The sequence below is a fragment of the Crotalus tigris genome, unplaced genomic scaffold (genome assembly GCF_016545835.1).
Source record: "Crotalus tigris isolate CLP2741 ecotype Arizona unplaced genomic scaffold, ASM1654583v1 scf7180000017741.1442986301:2390832, whole genome shotgun sequence".
Classification (NCBI taxonomy): Eukaryota; Metazoa; Chordata; class Lepidosauria; order Squamata; family Viperidae; genus Crotalus; species Crotalus tigris.
Genome location: NW_024096608.1, coordinates 794,038 through 811,859, shown reverse-complemented (window position 1 = coordinate 811,859; position 17,822 = coordinate 794,038). Strand labels below are relative to the sequence as shown.

Below are 17,822 nucleotides of genomic sequence, written 5' to 3'. Positions count from 1 at the left end.
TGGTGATGTATTACTCTAATGTAGCCGTTCCTTAGAGCAAATCACACGACAAATTATCGTATCTCCCAGTACTTAAAATGCCACAAGCTACTCTGGGAGGCAAGCAGCTCCTGGACCAGCTGCTCAAACTCAAAACCATTTCCTGAATCTCAACCACTTGCCGCTTTGCTGAAGACCAGCACTGTACCTGATGGTGATCTCGGCCTCATCCCACTGGACCTTGGCAGATGCGCTGCCTTCCTTGACCACGCCCAGCAAGGTGGCATGCCGCCCGGTTTGCTTGTGGACGCAGCGTCCCCCGACTCGAAGACCAGCGTCCACCCCACCAATCACTGCCAGCACCGGCCAGACTTCCACACAGAGCATCTTCAGCTGCAGTTCCGAGAGGTCCGCCAGGCCGTGCGGCCGGCCGCAGTGCTTCATCTTCTCCTCCTCCTCGCGCACCTCGGTCTCCTCTCGACTCTGCAGGGAGCGGCTTTTCTTCAGCTTCTGACAGGCGTCTTTCAGGCACCCTTTGATTTTGTACAGCCTCTCCATCATTTTTTTGTTGATGCAGTGCGTCCACCGGTCGGTGCGGTGCAGGATGCGGATCAGCTGAATGGTGGCCTCCGCCAGCACCGCGGCCACCGGGCTGCAGATGGGATCCCCCGGCAGCAAGTCTCTTGGGGTGCCGCGCATCTGCATGTCACAGATCTTCACCTAGACAGACACAGAGACATCCGGAAATTCCTTTGCTGCCTCTCAAGCTTTAAAAATCCCTGTGCTGAATTTAGAATATCAGATTCAGCGACAGTCATTTTTCTCCTTCCAAACTGCACCGGGAGCCATACTGTTAGCAAGTCCAGCAGACAGAGAAATACCAACATTCGCAGTGCCCTGGGATGGCAGAAGGGTGCCAAGACTGGGCAGGATTTCAAACTGTGGGAAAATGGGTGGAGGAGAGAGAAGGCAGGCCAGCTTAACCAGGGAGAGACCCTGGCTCCTCGCCCTCTTCTTGGCATGCCTAAAAGCCACAGAATTTCAGGCAGAAAAGCTAGAAAGGTCCTTGACGAGGCTCAAGGTAGAGTTGGCCAGAACAAGCTGCTTCAACAAGCCCAAAGGAATTGAATCCTCTTGTGGATGTCCCTTTATGTTCCCCGGGTCTCCCTGCTCCCTCCTCAATTGCTCCTTCCAAATCCATTTCCCTCTCAAACTGGCAGGGAACGTCCATCTGCTCCAGAACCCTCAAAGCATCCACGTTACCTTTTCTCCAGGGTTGCTACTGTAAAACATCACACAAGGATACAATTCTCCAGCATCCACATCTTCAAAAGCCAGTTTGGGTTCCTAATGAAAAAAAAAAAAGGGTAGTTGAGACATGCATTTACAAGGAAGAATCTCTGCTTCTGCGCCAGTTTGACTATGAAATTTCTGCCAGTTTAAGATGAACTCACTAGGAACTCACTTCCCTTTATTTGTTTTAGGTCACTGCACCCGTTTATGAGATTAACTTTCCAAGGTGAATATACCCACTATATACAAGAAATATACATTGGGTTACTCTTCTTCTGCTTTGCTTGAAACTCGGGACGTAATGTTGCCACAGGCAGGAGTTTTTAACCTCTATCGTAAACTGCTTATTAAGCAATAAGCAAATATAGCAGGGCAGGAATAGATCCAAGCTTCTCACCTCCCCATTTTTGCCAAAGGAAATCGTTCTTGCTTCCATATCCAACACACATGTGATGAAGTCTCCTTGGGTGAAGCTGGTCAGTGTCAAAGCCTGCTCCCCGTTGTGGTACAGATTGCCACTGTACGCTCTGTACAGCCACATGTCTGAGGTGGTGCGATGATTAAAATCATGAACGGGCCAACGAGACACTCCCACGCACGTCCCTTCGTTGCCTCGATTTTCCTTCACAATGTAAAACTAGAAAATGCAGAACAACTGTGAACTTTAAATATGAACATGGGCAGATCACATATAAGTATGGGACAAAAAAGAAACATTTGGGTTTGACAACCCACTCAAAATAACATACTCCCTTCTTAACAAAGAAGCAACTCTCAAGTATAATGAACACGACTAGTTCTTCCCAAAATTAAACTGGGCAATTGCAATATATTTATTTTTGGGTGAAAACCTCCCACTAGTTTCCATCTTGGGCCCAAATACTACTGAATCCATATTTCTAATACACTTTCCTACATTTTGAGCAAAATATCGTCCCGAGGAGCCAGGAATGCCAAAAAAGCAAGCAAAAAAGTGCCTAACTCCAGCTGAAACAGTTTATCCTCAACCACAGGCCTTACTCTGAAATGTTCTTTTCAGTCTGCCTACCTTCCACTGGTAGCACCCAGAGGAGATCCCCGTGGAGGCCAACCCGTAGCCCTTTCCTCCGCTGCCATGAGTGAGGATCTGGCCGTTTTCCACTAGGCAGCACTGGGCCTTCTCGGGGTCAAAGGAGACCTCCTGGATAGGAAGGTTCTCGTCCTCTTCTTCAGACTCCCCCTGCTTCTTCAGGAACAGAAGGCAAAACTCTGTCAGTGTGGTACAGCCAACACGCACGAAGATATCAAAGGTAGATAAAATGGTACCTGCAGCTTTATTTCTTGCTCTTTCTCTTTGATCTGAAGTATGTGTTTGGCTTGTGCAACGGGGCTCTCCCACATACAGTCGGACAAGAGGGAAAACAGCTGCTCAATCACCTGTTGGGAGCATCAACACAGTGCATTCAATTCAACGAACTGTAAGGGCAAGGCTACAACTATGCTTCCCCATTCTCCTTTCAGGTGAAAGTCCGCTTCTAAAGGCCACTGAGGGAGCTGCGTGGGTCCCTTGTATGGTACGTAAGGGCTTCTATGCACCCCTGTGGAAGGAATGTCCTCCAACTGCAACAAAATGCATAGCAGCCAAAGAATCTCAAAGGTCCCTTAATCTCTTTGGGCATCACTGAAGGGATGACTCTTGAGACAAGGGGATGAGGGAAGGTCTCTCTTGCTGTCAATGGGTGGAAACCGTCCTGAGGTAGGAGACCACCGATTCTGTTTGGGAGAAGGCAGCGCCTGGTGCTCAAGTGAAAGGTGGACCTGGGGGCAGCTGCTGGAGGCAGAAACCTAATTCGACTTTAGAGGTGCAAATGCCCCTCTTCTTCTTGTTGTTGTTAGTTGCGAAGTCATGTCCATCGCAACCCCATGGACAACGTTCCTCCAGGCCTTCCTGTCCTCTACCATCTTCTGGAGTCCATTTAAGCTTACGCCTACTGCTTCAGTGAATGCCCCTCTACAGCCATTCTAAACTCTCTCCAAAGTATCAACACCTGAGCCATCTGGTCATCCTCCACACCCGATTCACAGGCCGGCAGCACAGCTTCCAGGACATGGAGGGCAAGCAGCCTGGTCCTCAGTTTGCCAACCAAAGGGACACCTAAATGGGAAACAATACACAAAATTGATTTGAGCCACGGGCGGTTTTTAAAATGTTGCCATTAAGCCCACACATCCCACATATCAATGGACGAATCGTGATTATTAATTTGATGCTAACTTTCATTCATTGGTTCATTCACTAGCTCAGTGGACCATACCTGAGCAGCACGTTTGAGAAGCTATGTTCAGAAGCACTTCAGTCCACTTTGGAGAAGCCATTTTGGACTGAATGGCTTTTGAAGAAACAACTCTTCTGAGGAAAACTAAGAAATCTCCTAGATGTAGCTCGGCAGCATGCTGTTTTCGGAGGGCAACTGTAAAATCAAACAACACGAATGAATCTTTGCCAGCCCAGCAAGATGGCATTCATGTAATAAATCCCCTAATCTGCAAAGCAGGGCAAGCAAGTGGGAGCAGAGATTGCACCATTGCATTATTGGCAATAATCGCAACCCAGGAGAAGCAGCCAAACGAATGTCTCTCTCACCATCCTGCAACTTCTGCCTATTATTACTTCCTTTAGACATAGTGGGTGCCTCCTACCTTTGAAGTCTTTCCTCTCAGTGTCTCCTTTGGATTCTGTTTTTTTTCCATCCGGATCGCCAATTTCTTTTTCTCCAAAGGAAGAAGTCATAAGCACCACACCTGCTTGTGACAACAGGTTCTTCAACTGACTACACAGCAGGTCCAGCAAGGACTGCACCACTTTGGGACTCAACTGATCTGCGTAAGTCCTAGGTGGAAAGGGTGGAGGTCAAGCAGGGGTCACCCAGAGGGGGCCAAGCCCTGGGAAGAGATCCACGTCAGGCACTGGAGGATGTTCCCAGACATGAATCTCCTTCCAACCAACGGAATTGCTAACGGAGGGGAATGCTGCTTCCTGATGTTGCTCTCGTTCACCCAGCAGCAGACATTCAATGGCCTGAGGCTGACCCAGCAGCACCCTCCATCCCCACCTCAGGCCTGACTGGTCCAACTCTGGAGACGTGGACTGAGGACTTGTCTTTCAACCAGGCGGGGCCTTCAGTCAGCACCATTTAAGGTGTCTGCAGCTGGTGGAGGGATGATGCAAAGTGCGGGTGGGGTGGGGTGGGGAAGGTCAGTATTTCCTGGTTTTGCAAAGGAGGTAAATTTGAGGCTTAGCCTAACTGAGACTTTCATCCCAACTTTTCAGTACTTCAACCAGTCAGTTCTGATGGGTAAGTTTTATCTCGTTAGTCCTTACCCAGTGGTGATAGCGAGAATCTGTAGCAGCCGAGTGCTGGCTACTTTCAAAGCCGTGCTGAGCTGGGAAATGCCACTTTTGGGTAAGAGCTGCAGGGGCTGCCCAAGCACGGTGTCCGTCCCGCATAACTGAGAAAGGACGTTCAGCAATCCGGTGGAAATGGCCAAGGAGACATCGGCTGGCTGGTAATGCACACTTAGGGCAAACACAGTCACCAACAGAAGCCGTTGTTGTGCCTCTAATACACATACGAGTACACACAAGCACAAAGGGAAAAACAAGGACATACTTAAAGAAGGTTCCCAGATTGAGCCGGAGGAATCTCTGATTTATTTCTTCCCAGAAATAAAAATAATGCTGGATTCAATCCGCTCTTCTTACCAATGTGATGCTTATTTGCTTGAAGGGCTCTTTCCAAAGTTGCAGACAACTGCTGATAGATCTTGTGCACTGCCACTTGAATCTCTGTCTGGATACTTCTCTTAGCTGCTCTGATGCCATCCTATGAAAAACCCAGGGCAGTAAAGCCTACCCATTTGAAAGCTAATCTTAAGGAAGAGCCACCCTCCGGAGAAAACCTTGGGCAGGTCTTGAGGTAAGCAGGTGTGTGCACAATCGCATCACCTTCTCAGGGCCACAGGCCTTACCTGATAGTGGTGAAACCGGATGCTCTCTCCTTTGGCTCCAGCCTGGCCCCCACTTCCCAAGCCGAAGCAGCCGGCCAGGAACTGCAGCCTCACGGAAGTAAGAAAGGCAGAAGACTGGAATCCCAGTCCTTGGCGGCTCCCAAGGGAGGTGGTGCTACCCTTCTCTTCCATTCCCGAAAGTAAAACCAGGATCTGGTGCAAGGCCTCCAGGCGCAGCTAAGGGCGATTGGAAAGAATGGGTTTGGAGTTGCTACTGGGAAAGCAAATCGTAAGAGCAGCATGACAACAGGTAAGCTGGAACCTGCCGCTTGCAAATAACATTCTTGAAGCAGAACAGCAAGTTTTCAACAGGAGAGACTGTTTCCGCAGAAACCACACAGGATCCTGTGGACAGGACCTAAACATGTATTGTGGCACGTGTCTTCACAGATCACATCTCCTTCTGAGATGCACAGAAAGTATCCAGGTTTGGGAGAACAGCCAAACATCAAAAGGAAGCAGACTGCAGAAGCTGCAAGACCATAATCCTTGTTTATGTGAAGGCAACTGCTCATGAGTCCACTGGGGGCTCAGCTACATTAAATGTGCTGAAGGTGCCAGAAGACTGTCATGCTGGGTTTTGCTTTTGATATTTTGTGGTGCTGTATTAAGCCAGCACAGCTTGACAACCGCTGATTGCGCGGGAAGGCCATTCTGATTCTTCTGGAGGCCGGCCAGCCGGCCAGCACAAGGGCCAAACCAACTAACCTGCCAGAACAGGTCCCTCCCCCAGGCAGAATGGCAGGTGACAACTCCAAGGCCCGGATCCTCCGACAATCAGGATGACAAGGAACCACAACATGTAACACACACCTCTGCTCTCTGCTGCTGCTGCTCCATGGCCACCAGGTAGGCCTGGGGGTCGGTGGACATGCTTTCTTCGGGTTCCCTGAAGCCTGGGGAGCTTCCTACATCCCCACTTATAAAAGTAATAATGTTCTCGATCAAAGTATGAATGCTGACGGATTTTGTGAAATCCACATCAGGCTCCCCAAACAAACAAGAAGAGCTGGAGAGCCAATCGCGCTGTTTTAGCCGAGTCCACGAATCGCTGAGAGTTTCAGTCGGGCTGTGGACCATGCCTATAAACACACGGCAGAATCCCGTAAGCGGCAAGGCAGCTGAGTTCTCCAACTGGCAGAAGTGAATGCGCAGCTTACAATTCAAAACAGATGGAAATGGGAATTCCTTCAATTTCATGCACATGGTCAGCAATGCCCACCACATCAAAGGCCCCAAAAATGAGAGCTGCATGTTTTGCTGGCAAATCTCCAGGCTATGGGTTTTGCCTTACAAGGAAACTAAAAGCACAAGCCACTCAAACAGTTTAGCTTAAAGCTAGAACGTTGAAAAAAGGTGATATGCAAATAAAACAGCATAGAGGTAAAGGGGAAAAAGAGCATTTGCCACACACAAAAAAGAGAAAGTTTTTTCTTCACATCCAATTGCAAAAAAAGGTTTGTGTGTAACTTGCATCAGTGTAAAGCAGGAGTGGGTGATTTATAGCTTTTCTGGAAATTTATGTAAATACAGGGATGAGTAAAGGTCAAGTAAACAGGCACAAATGGTTTGCTTTCTTTGGACCTGGCTTTAGAGCAAAGTGGCTTGGCTGAGCTTAAGCAGATATATAGAGATAGTCCTCGACTTACTACCATAATTAAGCCCAGAATTATGGTCGTAAGCTGAGGCATCACATAACCAGATGCGAAGTTGACAAGACCCCGTTATTTCATAAAGCTGTTACTCTTTAAATGCATAGGGAGAAAAAGAAAACAAATGTTGAAGAGTGACCTAGTCTGCACAAAAAATATGAAACTTGTAGAAACGGGAGTGAGGCAAAACTATTTATTGCTCCTCAATTTTGCAATAATTTTAGTTACATTATTGCTCAAGCTCTATCAGTGTTTCTGTGGAAAAGTCGTAATTCTACTGCATTCTACAGTTTCAGAGCAATATGCCCTTTTGCATTCCACTTTACATGTCTTGTCATTTTATGTTAAGCCACCTTCCTTTCTCTAAATGTTATCTGAGCATTACGAGAGCTACACAAACAGCAATGCCAGACGCTGATCCATCGCCACTGAAGAACGGACAGACAAGAGAAACCTGCTTTACGATCATTGCCATGTTTGAGAAAGCTCAGAGGGGAATCCTCTCCATCTAATCTACCTGCTGCCTGGGCGAAAAAAAATGGAGAGGAAACGGGGATGCTAACTTGAACATCCTGGAAAAAAACCTAATTTAAAAAAAGTAATGCACGTTATGTTTTTTTAAAAAACTGCAGGGCCCAGAAAAAGCTTACTAGGCCAGAAGGGCATGGGTCCAATATATTCCTTATCAAAAATACTGTTTAGAAAACAGAAAAGGGAGAATTCACAACAAGCACTCAAGAAGCGACTGTTCACACGTTTCAGAAAAGGAAAAGACTGCCAAAGGGGGGGGGGGTCTTTGAGAGTCCAGCATACTTGGGGTTTAAAATAACCAACCCTCTGCTGGAAGCTGCAGCTGGGGAGCTGCTGTTTCTACCTCGTTTGTGGAGCTGCTCTGCTTCAAGGACGCCCCTTGTGCTAAACAAAGCCTTACGACTCTCCACCGGTAGCTCAACTCTGATCTTGACATAAGTCTGGGGGGGGGGGATGGGGACCACCAATGTTTACTTGTCCTTGTATGCCACTTTTCAGTAATGCGATATTCAAAATGAAGGTGGAGCAGCTGCTATACATATTTTATATTTTATAAAGTATGTAGGCAAACTAGAGAGAGAATATAAAATCAGAACATGCCATCGTGTACTTGCTTGAAGCTCTTCTTTTTTCTGGGGCTCAACTGGCCAAAAAGGAGTAAACACACTACCACACAAGAATCAGAAGACAAAGAGAGACAACATTCAATCTGCAATCTGTCCACACATGGAAAACAGGGTCAGGAAGGGGGGGGGGGCTGAGTGTTCCTAAAATCACTTCCTAAAATCTGATGGGTTTGATTTACAGGAGTCTCCAACCTTGGCAACTTTAAGACTTGTGAACATTCCCCAGGTTGAGGGATGTTCACAAGTCTTAAAAGTTGCCAAAGTTAAAGACCCCTGTAAATCTAACCCATCAGATGTTCAGTTTGGGGGACTGAACTCCACAGGTTCAATTTGCCAAGACTGGAGACCGGTGGGTTAGAAAACACAGCTGCATCCCACCACCACTTCCCATGCCTGGCTATTCTGCATCACAGGGCCTGGCATAGAGCCTTGCTCTCATTCCCACACAGGGTGAGCTGCACGGATCTGGCCAGGCAACAAGCTGAATTCAAGGTTTCCCTATAGGACAGAGACCGGCGGAAGGAGTGCAACTCCAGAAGCCCAACGGGAACCAAAAGTTTTGAGAAGCTAAGAAAGGTCCAGGAAGCACAGACTTCTCAAAAGGAAGCAGCACTCGCCCATAAAGAATCATGACCCTTCTTCCCCTCAGTAAAGGAAGCAGAGATGAGGCCCAAGGTCCATTTTCTGATGGATCTTCCACTTATTAGCCATCGCTCCCTGGACTCTTTTTGCACCACTTGCAATCTGCCTTCTTGCTTTGCACAACTGAATGTGGCGACACTCCCATTATACGTGGTATTTCCATCAGTTGTGCAATGGCAATCCTTCTCATAATTCTTTGAAGTGTAGGCTGAGGAGTCCACCTCGAGGTTTCCAAATTCGGAAGTCTTCAGAATTCTCCAGAGCTTCCCCTCATAAAGCAACCCACGGAAACCAGCAGCCATGACTCTCTGGCCATGTGCAGAGAACCTCAGCCTACTCTGGAATGCAGCTCTGATCACTGGGTAAGGTGGTGGCCAGCAAACCGGGCTAAAATGCCGGTGCACCATCAGCACAGACCCTTCCTCAGAACCTCCCACACTACAAAGGGGCCACACAACAGACTTGGAAAGTTGTCTGAAGTTGCAAAGGGTCAAGGTTGTTGCTTTAGAGCAGGGTTCTCCAACCTTGGCCACTTTAAAACTTGTGGACTTCAACTCCCAGAATTCCTCATGGCTGGCTGAGGAATTCTGGGAGTTGAAGTCCACAAGTCTTAAACTTGCTAAGGTTGGAGACCCCTGATTTGGAGGATGATAGGGCTATGGGGTGGCAATAATGAATGGTTTACCTTTCTTTCTATGCGATGATGCCAAATCCAGGTCCACATTTCGCCTTCCGCTCTAAAGAGAAGCACAGAAACGGTTAACGTTCTAGTTATTTCGTAGTAACAGTTCCTAATGCAGTCAAGCTGGGGTGCAGCTTTAAAAGCCCGGATGACAAATTAAGAGATGTAACGTAAATGGGGGCAGAGACAGGGAGGGGAGTGGAAAATAAGCGAAGAACAGAAACACCGTTCTTTTAGAGGAATCTAAACACACATTGGGCTTTTGAGCTGAATCAAGTTTGTGATTGCCTGTCACATCAAGTAACGCTTACAGTTCTGCTTACCAGTGAGTAATTTTCCTCATCTGATTCAGGCTGAGAGAGGTCAGATTCACTCCTTGATTTCATTAGTTTATAACTTGAGGTAGAGTGGCCCGAACGGCTTTCTGCGCTAAGACTTTCACTTCTGCCTCACATAAATATACAACAGAGAGAAAAAAGTACACAGTGATGCAAAGACCTTTTCCTTTGCCTGCCTCAGTGTCACGCTCTACGTTGTTATAGGCCAGGCCCTGAAAAGCCTCCTAATTCTGCGTCCCCACATGCAGCTCTCCCATTTGGCCAGAAATCACTCAGAGTTCTTCCAATAAACTTTCACCCGAGTGCTTCTGGTTGCATAAATTCAGCCACAACCACCTCACATTCGATTAAATCTACTCTCCCGTGATACAAATGCATCATACACCCGATGAACAGCAAGGACAGCCCTGCGGGTGGTTTTTGAAAAAGAGCAGTAACTAGCCAAGCTCATCCAAAGGGCACCGATCTGACTAGAGCTCAGGTGCAGCCAGCGCAGGTCCCTGAGATGCCGGAGAAGAGCGCAGAGCTGCTCGCACCTGGTCATGAGGCCGGCCCCTTCTGGAGTGCCGCCCGAAAGCTGCTGTGATTGCCCTTCCTCCCTCCGCTTCTGTAGCTCCTCAATCACCGGGCTGACCCCCAAGATCAGCAGGGCACAGCGGTGGATCACCGAGTTGCAGGCAGCCGTGTACACATCCTGGCCCTCCGGAAGGTCTCTGCTGACGCGCCGCTCCTGCTGGGACTGGGGGGGCTGATCGTCCACTTGTGCCCCCAGCCCGCCATTTATTCTCTCTCGGTCTCGGCCACGGGCTACTTCTCGGGCTGATAGGAAACATTGAAATATTTCTGTAACATGCAACACAAAAACAAAAGGTCTTAACTGCTAGGCAGAGCTAAAGGACGGCAGTAATTCTTCAGCTGAATGTCTCGGCCCCCAGGCAAAACTGTGCCAGAGGTGCCCGGGCTCTCTGCCCCAGCGTCCACTTACTGCCAGCGGTCATCACTTCATGCTCTCTCTCTTCCTCTTCCTCCTCCTGCTCCGCGTGCCCCTCCTCTCTTTCCCTCTCTGCCTGCTCTTCCATTTCTGCTTCCTCATCAATGGTCCGGGTAAAGGGGCTTTCCTGAGCATCGATGTCTGACGATTCTGGATTATCTGACAGCTGGAAAAAGGGCAAAGAAGAGGGGCTGTGAATGGAGCCCTTGCTTCAATTAAACAAGAATAATCCGTTACTTGAATGGAATAAAAATAACCCGCTAGCTATCACATCAAGCTTTTAGCCAACGCTTATTTCAATAGCCTGCCACAGAATTCAAATCTGAAATACTTCAATTTAAAAATTTAATGAATCCTAATTCAAGACAAGCAAAACAAGGAGAAATGCTCACATGAATTTCAGCCTGAGAAACTCCCACAACCTTTCATGTTAAAATACCTTCCCTCTTTAAGAAAAGGAAATGGGTGCTGGTCAGATTTACCCATCTATCCCTGGAAGATGAGCGAGTGGGAATAAGTTCCATGTTCTTGCAAGCAAGCAAACGATTCCGAACTTTATACACGCATCGATAGATTTCTACCAACATTTTTCCAGGCTGGTACCTAAAAACACAAGCATCCCACATGGTTAAGACAAGAGACATCAATCTCAGACAAAAGACAAAAACGACAGAATATGTTTTGGAAAACTTGCCTGCTTTCACCACTTGCTTGACTGAGCAGATTTGTGTGTTTCAAAAGGGCAGCAAGAACAAATCGGGAGACTGTGTCCAACAGAGACTCGCTGCTCAAGGTCGCACTGTCCCAATCTGAGTTTGAGTAGAGAAACAAAATAAAATACCCTGCAAGCATCCAAAGGGTAAATGGCCAGAAAGATTCCATAACGATTCCCCCAACTCTTTTCAAGAGGTCCAATTAGCCCCCCCAGCCCAGCAAAGAGGACACAATTCTGGGAGGGGGCCTGAAGGGGACATTGACACTGCTTTGCAGCCCAGAGGCCACCAATCCTATTTGCAGCCCGATCAAAGCTCTCTCCGAACAGGATGGAAAATTGGGTCGCACCTCCCTCTGGCCAAGTCTGTTTCACCAAATGATCTGCTAAGGTTCCCTGGAAAGGAGAAGGCTGAATTTGCCACTCAGAGGTTGCCTTCCCTGTGCTAAACGGAGCCAGTTCCTCGCTTAGAACATCTTACCAAAAAGGAAGGGGCTGTTTTCCCCAACAGAAGGCTAAGCACTTCGTCTTTTACCTGGGATGCACCACTTCCGCCTGAGAGCTAGGAGGGAGAAGAGCATCGGGCTCTCTCTCTCTCTCTCTCTCTCTTTTTTTTTTTATAAAAAAAAAAAATTATTTTCAATTTTACATTACATCATAAAAAATACTTCAGATAAAGAATAAAATAAATTTATACACATAACTTTCGGTATTGCTCACCCATTTCCCCCCAAACCGCATCCCCCCTCTAACCTCTTCTCTCACTTCCCTCTTTCCCTCTTCTTCCTCACTCTCTCCCTCTCCTCCTTCTCCTCAACCTTCCTACTTACTTCTCCCCTTCCTCCTATCTTCTCACTCCTGATGCGGTCCAGGAGAAATGCCCGAGCAATTCCTCTCTCCAAATTAAAACATCAATATTATACACAATGAAACTATTTCTACTTATCTGAGCTATTTAACCTTCAATCCATCCCCCCCCTCTGCTTCCGAGAGTTTACCTTTGCTCACGGCGTAGTCCTGCATGCTGACCCAGAGGCTGCGGGCTGGCTCCTTTGCACACCCCAGGGCCAAGTCCACCAAGACGGAGACTTCCGGGCGCAGGCGGTAATCAAGAGGCTTTTGCTCTTCGTTTCCAGAGAGGGCCACCTCCAGCAAGGAACTCACCGATTTCTCTAAAAATAACAAAAACAAATGCAATGTTATCTATTTATCAACCTTCCAAAACTACCCTGACTTATGGGAGCTGTAATATATCTGAAATGGGAACAGATCAGAGAGGGCCGACTGAGTGACTCATAAGTGGAACCAATCGTGCCACCGGCACCCAAGGGAGCGCCAGCAGGGACTCCCAGAGGGCTACTGAGCACGCTCAGCCTTCCGCTGCTCCCTTTTAAAGCCACCCAAGTTGGTGACCACCTCAACATTTCTTTGGGGCTAATGCCTGCCTGAAGAAATGCTTGCTTATTCCCATCTGTCCAAAATCCGGCACTGATGAATTTGTTTTCACAACCGCTAATACGATACAATAAGGACAATACTTTTTCTCTATTTTCTCCCAGTGTATTTTTATACTTCTCTTTCTCTTCCCCACTTTCCCACTAAAAAGCCCCCCCCCCAGCATCTTTCCACCCTTCTCTCCCACTTCTGGAAATTTATTGAATTATTTTAATGCTGTAACCCACTTCTATTTCCGCAAATCTTTAATGTCGTTGACCAGATTACCTAACTGGGGAACGTCCATTTCTACTCCATCACTGAACAACGGTGTTTTCAACCAGTAAGTGGTGTCCTGCTCTTCAGGGGACACTGGCGACCCTTGTAGCATCCCACCCAGACACCGTCCAATCAGCAAAGCAACAGTTCTCTCAAGGTCCACAAGCCACACCCACACCTGGGCAGGCTGAGGTAAGGGTATTCCAGCTGGATCGACCAGTTCAGGCCCACCTGGGAATATGGAGTAATCAGCGTTTTAGAAAATTGGGATTACAAGCCCGTTTCCACTCTGCAATCGCCCCCCCCCCTTTCCGATTTGGAAAGGAGATGATCTGTACTGAGCCAGGCTTACCATGAAGAGGCCACTGTAACTCCTGGTCTTCTAGAAGCACTGCGGCTGGCAGGAGTCTATTAAGGCAATCCAGAGGTGGCAACAGATCCAGAAGGTAGCTCAGCAAAGACCGGGCTACCGATACAGGCAGCAAAAGCAGGGAATTCACAATCTGGCAAAGCATGCTTCCCGCTGCAGACACATAGATGACATCTGGAATGGGGGGGGGGGAAAGGCTCATTAATGGGCGGCAGGCCTGGAAGGCTGCAGAGGAAGGGGGGAAAAGATGCCTGGATTTATACACGTTTGCCTGATTGCAAATTCATGGGCAGCCTTTCTCAATCTGTGTGGACTTCAACTCCCAGAGAGCTGGCTGGGGAATTCCTTCCTCCATTGGAGGCAGGCAAGTCCCATGAATCCCCCCTCCCTCCCTCCCTCCCTCCCTCCCTCCCTCCCTCCCTCCCAATATAACCTTGGCATCCCTTGACCAGACTCAAGAAGCAGCCTTAGGGTTCCCGTCTGCCCCAAGACACAGGCTAAGCATTTCCAGCCGTTACGTCAAACCAGGACTATGATCAGCCTGGCCAGACCTGACATGTATTTGGGCATTTAACCAAACATTCAGCAAAAACAAGATAAATTTGAGAAAAAAGTCTGATAAACATAGTTCTGTAATTACATTCTCTATTGAGCACAATCAGATAAACAGTGCACATTTGCATGCGCACACGTACACCTACCTCTTAATTTTTCTCCCACGCTGCCGTTCCACGAGCTCTCCTTCAGCAAAGTAGCTGAGCGGGAATAGATTTCCGTGGCATGAGGCAAGAGAAGCTGGAGGTGCTTGTGCAGGAGGGCCACACTGCTGGAGTTCTGCAAACAAGAGAGACCCGTGAAAAGTGCTCCACAGGGAACCTGGCCAACAGGGAGGCAGCCGCCACAAGAACTATGGACTCCTCTGCTCATCCGATGACCTCTAGCCAAAAGTTTGCACCTAAAATTACCGTCCATCATGTTCTTTATTGTTTTGCTTACTTTGGAGATGGGTCTAAAAACCACAGCACTAACCTCACCGATGCTGTTAATGTGACAGAAGGCCAGGAGCTGCTTCTGCAGGGAGCAAAGGAGTTCGTGAAGATGAGCAGGCTGGCTGTTCTCGGAGGAAGACGTCCCAAGTAAAAATTTGTCACTGTTTTTCTCCAGCTCTCCAAATGCTTGATCCTACCGAGGCAGAAGATTCACACACCACATCCCCCCAAAGTTTAATATGCTTCCCTGTATAAGTTTCCCTTCCTTATTTTTAAACCCCACCCCATTCCAAGAGTTATAGGAGCCGTGTTTCTACCAACAGATATGCTGCTTTCTATAACTGCTTTAAAAAAATATTGTGTCCTTGCTACTAATACAATTCTCGCCAATTAGGAAATAGCGCCTGGGAATTAGAACTGAGACGACATAACCAAATTATTAATCCAATTTAGAGTGTGGACAATACTTAAGCTCTGGTGAATGAAAACAGCTGATTTTTTCAAACAGCTGGTTCCCCCCACTGCCTCCTCCCCCCCATCAGTCTTCTGATCCAACCAGTGTTTCTGGACTAAACTATTCCAGGGGCACCAGGAGTAGGTAAGGAAACCTAGGCAGTGAACTCACTGTATAGAACCCCAAATTGCGCAGGAGAGTCTTCATTAAGATTTCGGCCAGGTGAGTGTCAGGGTGGTGACTCTGGGCCCCATAGGCTGCATCAGAGAGATTCCCATAAGTAATGCACAGGGAGGAGATGTCCGTGGCGTCAGAGGGGGAGCTGTAGCCGAGCAAGGAGGCGACGTGAGTGTGGTCTTGCAGGCTGGTCAGAATGATATCCAACTGCATTCGCTGAAGGAAAAAGAGAGGAAAAAAAAAAACGATTTCCTTCACTTAGAAATCTTCTGACAATAATAGCTAGATAAGACATCAAAGCAAGATCACTTGCACATGGTTTTCAGCATTACACTTGGTTTTTTGACAACTTTTACATTACCCAGCAGTACAGAATTTAGTTGATTTCACCGAAAGACAAATTTCATGGTGCTTTTCCAGCTCTGTGTGCTATTCCAAGAACTTACAATTTAGAAGCATAATAAGCACCGTCAGCATCACATCCTCTGCAGCAGCAGCAGCAGCCCCCCATAAAGGCCCCAGCTTTGCCTTCAGACGAACAGGGACTTCTTACCTGCCCTTTGGATAAGCTCTCCCATCGGTCAGGGCCCTGGGGAAGGAGGGAGTGCAGCAGCTCCATCCTCTCCCTTAAGGGAGGCAGCAGCATGGTCGCTCCAACGGACAGTGTCTCAATTACTACCTAAATTTTGGAGGAAGACCAAATTGCATCAACATTCCACTGAAAGCTGCAAAATGGACAATATCGTTCAGCAAATGTACAGTCTAAAGGGGGCTTCCTAACCAAGACTGACCTCCTGTATTTCATCTGGGACGGAGGAATCCATCAGGCGAAATAACAGGTTCCGCAGGGGGCCCGCCTGCCTGCCCAGAATGCTGGTGGCCACTCCGCCAGCCAGCGCCAGAGCCAGGTGGTTGGAGAGCAGCTTCAGACAGAGTTTTAGGAAATTGTGGTGCTCCCTGCAAAACAAGGAATTGCCATTAACTGAGGCCTTTCTGTCCAATCTGGTTTGTCCTTCCTTTCCAGGCACTGCCTTCCTTTACAAATGGGGCTCCTTGTTTGACTTAACTGCTGAAAGCACAACTAGGGGAATCCTCCCCCAAAGCCCAAGTGGGCCTTGCCCTACGTTCCGTGTTCATGCTATAGTTGAAACAGAAATTAGCAAATGTTCTCTCCAAAAAGGACTTGTATTACTTAATCAGAAATCGTAAAAGGAATTCTAGCTCTGCATTCATGATAAATCAAGATGAAGATAAAACTCATCCTGAAAATACCAGTTAAGGCCATCCGTATTAATAACAATAAGCACAAGAAAAGCAGCCGAAAGGATTTCACCCCCCCCCCCAAAACAAGTACCTTGAGGAAGGAAAAGGAAGAGGAGGAATCTCACTATTAATTTTGTCACAATACTGCTCGAGGAAAGAACGGAGGTGGGAGAAGGTACTTTCTTCAAGATCCACACAATAAGGCCTGTGCCAGGCAACAACTTGCCTGCAATCAAAGAAGGAAAGGTTAAGGAACAAAGATTTCCATCACACCGACAGCCTCTGAAGAGGCAAAGCCAAATAAAGGAGATCTGATATGAAATGCACTCCAGCTCCTTCAAACTGAGCTCAACTTTGGGGGTCTTCAGGGGAGCATCCGTGGGCTCTACTGGCAACGTGGCAATAGGGGGTGCCACAGCCTTCCTCCAGGGGTTTCAGCTGCCCAGTTCTGCTTCCAAACTGACCCTGCTTAGTATTTTGACATCAACCATAGTTACCCAGAGCTTGCTTATTAGCAGGACTCTGCAATGTATCACTTAAGACCAAAACCTCACGGCCTTTTCTGTTTCTTTTATACCCACTGCTAGTAAAGGCCTCCTCATCTATTCCTATCTAAATAGGAACCAGGTGCTTTCTGAGGAGGCTACCGCTTTTCTCCTAATATCCTTACCTTATCTTTCTTCTGGGCCCAATACACAGAAAGAGTGGTTCAGAAATAAATAAAAGCAAAACTGAAATCTAGCACTATAAAAGAACATAGTTAATACAAAATCACATTGTATTTGTACCATGCCCCCTCAGAATGACTACCTGCTGAATCATCCCTTTAATCCATTACCCCACTCATTCAGTTTCTCATTTTAAAAGTAGTTCTGCTTGTCCCGAGTTGCCCTTCTGTTGTGCAGGAGTTGTGAGGCCAGTTATAAAAGGAGAATGCTGAGAGATATTGGCAACTAAAGAGTTTTATAAAACACACACAGGAAGTTTGGAAAATCCATCAAGGTCTCTGGTGACCAAGGGCCCCAGGAAGAAAAGGCCCAGTGCTCAAAAACATCAGGCACCTCAATGAGGCGTCGGCAACAGAAACAACACAGCTTTATTTATCACACGGAAGCGCACACGTGCACATATTACTTGCCTATCCCTGGGAAGGGCTGTCCAAGCCAGACTATGGGATGTTCCAGCCGAAATCTGCTGAATGGCGACTCCATCTAGGCCACTTACTTTCTTTGGCTTAGTGATGGGGCCAGTGGAATTCCCTTGGCCACACTGCCCCATGGAGTTGTTACCCCAAGCGTAAACCTCATTATCTAAAGAGAAGAGGTTCAAGATCGTCACAGAAATCTCACAATACCAAACACAA

The 17,822-nt window shown here is 47.6% G+C and overlaps 1 protein-coding gene across 8 annotated transcripts in view; it reads right to left on the bottom strand.

The window, feature by feature from the left end:
• The window catches only part of HERC1 (HECT and RLD domain containing E3 ubiquitin protein ligase family member 1), a 52,851-nt gene that overhangs the window by 23,467 nt on the left and 11,562 nt on the right, over positions 1-17,822 (bottom strand). For 5 of the 8 annotated variants that reach the window (XM_039340035.1, XM_039340038.1, XM_039340042.1 and 2 more), the window contains exons 10-38: positions 17,598-17,769; positions 16,551-16,685; positions 15,988-16,153; positions 15,750-15,875; positions 15,191-15,412; positions 14,606-14,758; positions 14,278-14,410; positions 13,559-13,750; positions 13,216-13,437; positions 12,492-12,665; positions 11,476-11,590; positions 11,264-11,384; positions 10,776-10,947; positions 10,327-10,633; positions 9,776-9,896; positions 9,456-9,507; positions 8,103-8,168; positions 6,133-6,401; positions 5,281-5,496; positions 5,015-5,135; positions 4,634-4,871; positions 3,952-4,142; positions 3,567-3,722; positions 3,300-3,406; positions 2,578-2,688; positions 2,321-2,497; positions 1,670-1,909; positions 1,243-1,326; positions 188-699 (exon numbers count right to left, since the gene is read on the bottom strand). In XM_039340035.1, the coding sequence (XP_039195969.1) occupies positions 188-699; positions 1,243-1,326; positions 1,670-1,909; positions 2,321-2,497; positions 2,578-2,688; positions 3,300-3,406; positions 3,567-3,722; positions 3,952-4,142; positions 4,634-4,871; positions 5,015-5,135; positions 5,281-5,496; positions 6,133-6,401; positions 8,103-8,168; positions 9,456-9,507; positions 9,776-9,896; positions 10,327-10,633; positions 10,776-10,947; positions 11,264-11,384; positions 11,476-11,590; positions 12,492-12,665; positions 13,216-13,437; positions 13,559-13,750; positions 14,278-14,410; positions 14,606-14,758; positions 15,191-15,412; positions 15,750-15,875; positions 15,988-16,153; positions 16,551-16,685; positions 17,598-17,769 (5,071 nt within the window). The remainder of the gene's footprint in view (positions 1-187; positions 700-1,242; positions 1,327-1,669; positions 1,910-2,320; positions 2,498-2,577; positions 2,689-3,299; positions 3,407-3,566; positions 3,723-3,951; positions 4,143-4,633; positions 4,872-5,014; positions 5,136-5,280; positions 5,497-6,132; positions 6,402-8,102; positions 8,169-9,455; positions 9,508-9,775; positions 9,897-10,326; positions 10,634-10,775; positions 10,948-11,263; positions 11,385-11,475; positions 11,591-12,491; positions 12,666-13,215; positions 13,438-13,558; positions 13,751-14,277; positions 14,411-14,605; positions 14,759-15,190; positions 15,413-15,749; positions 15,876-15,987; positions 16,154-16,550; positions 16,686-17,597; positions 17,770-17,822) is intronic. The other 3 variants (XM_039340037.1, XM_039340039.1, XM_039340041.1) reach the window with 3 other exon arrangements.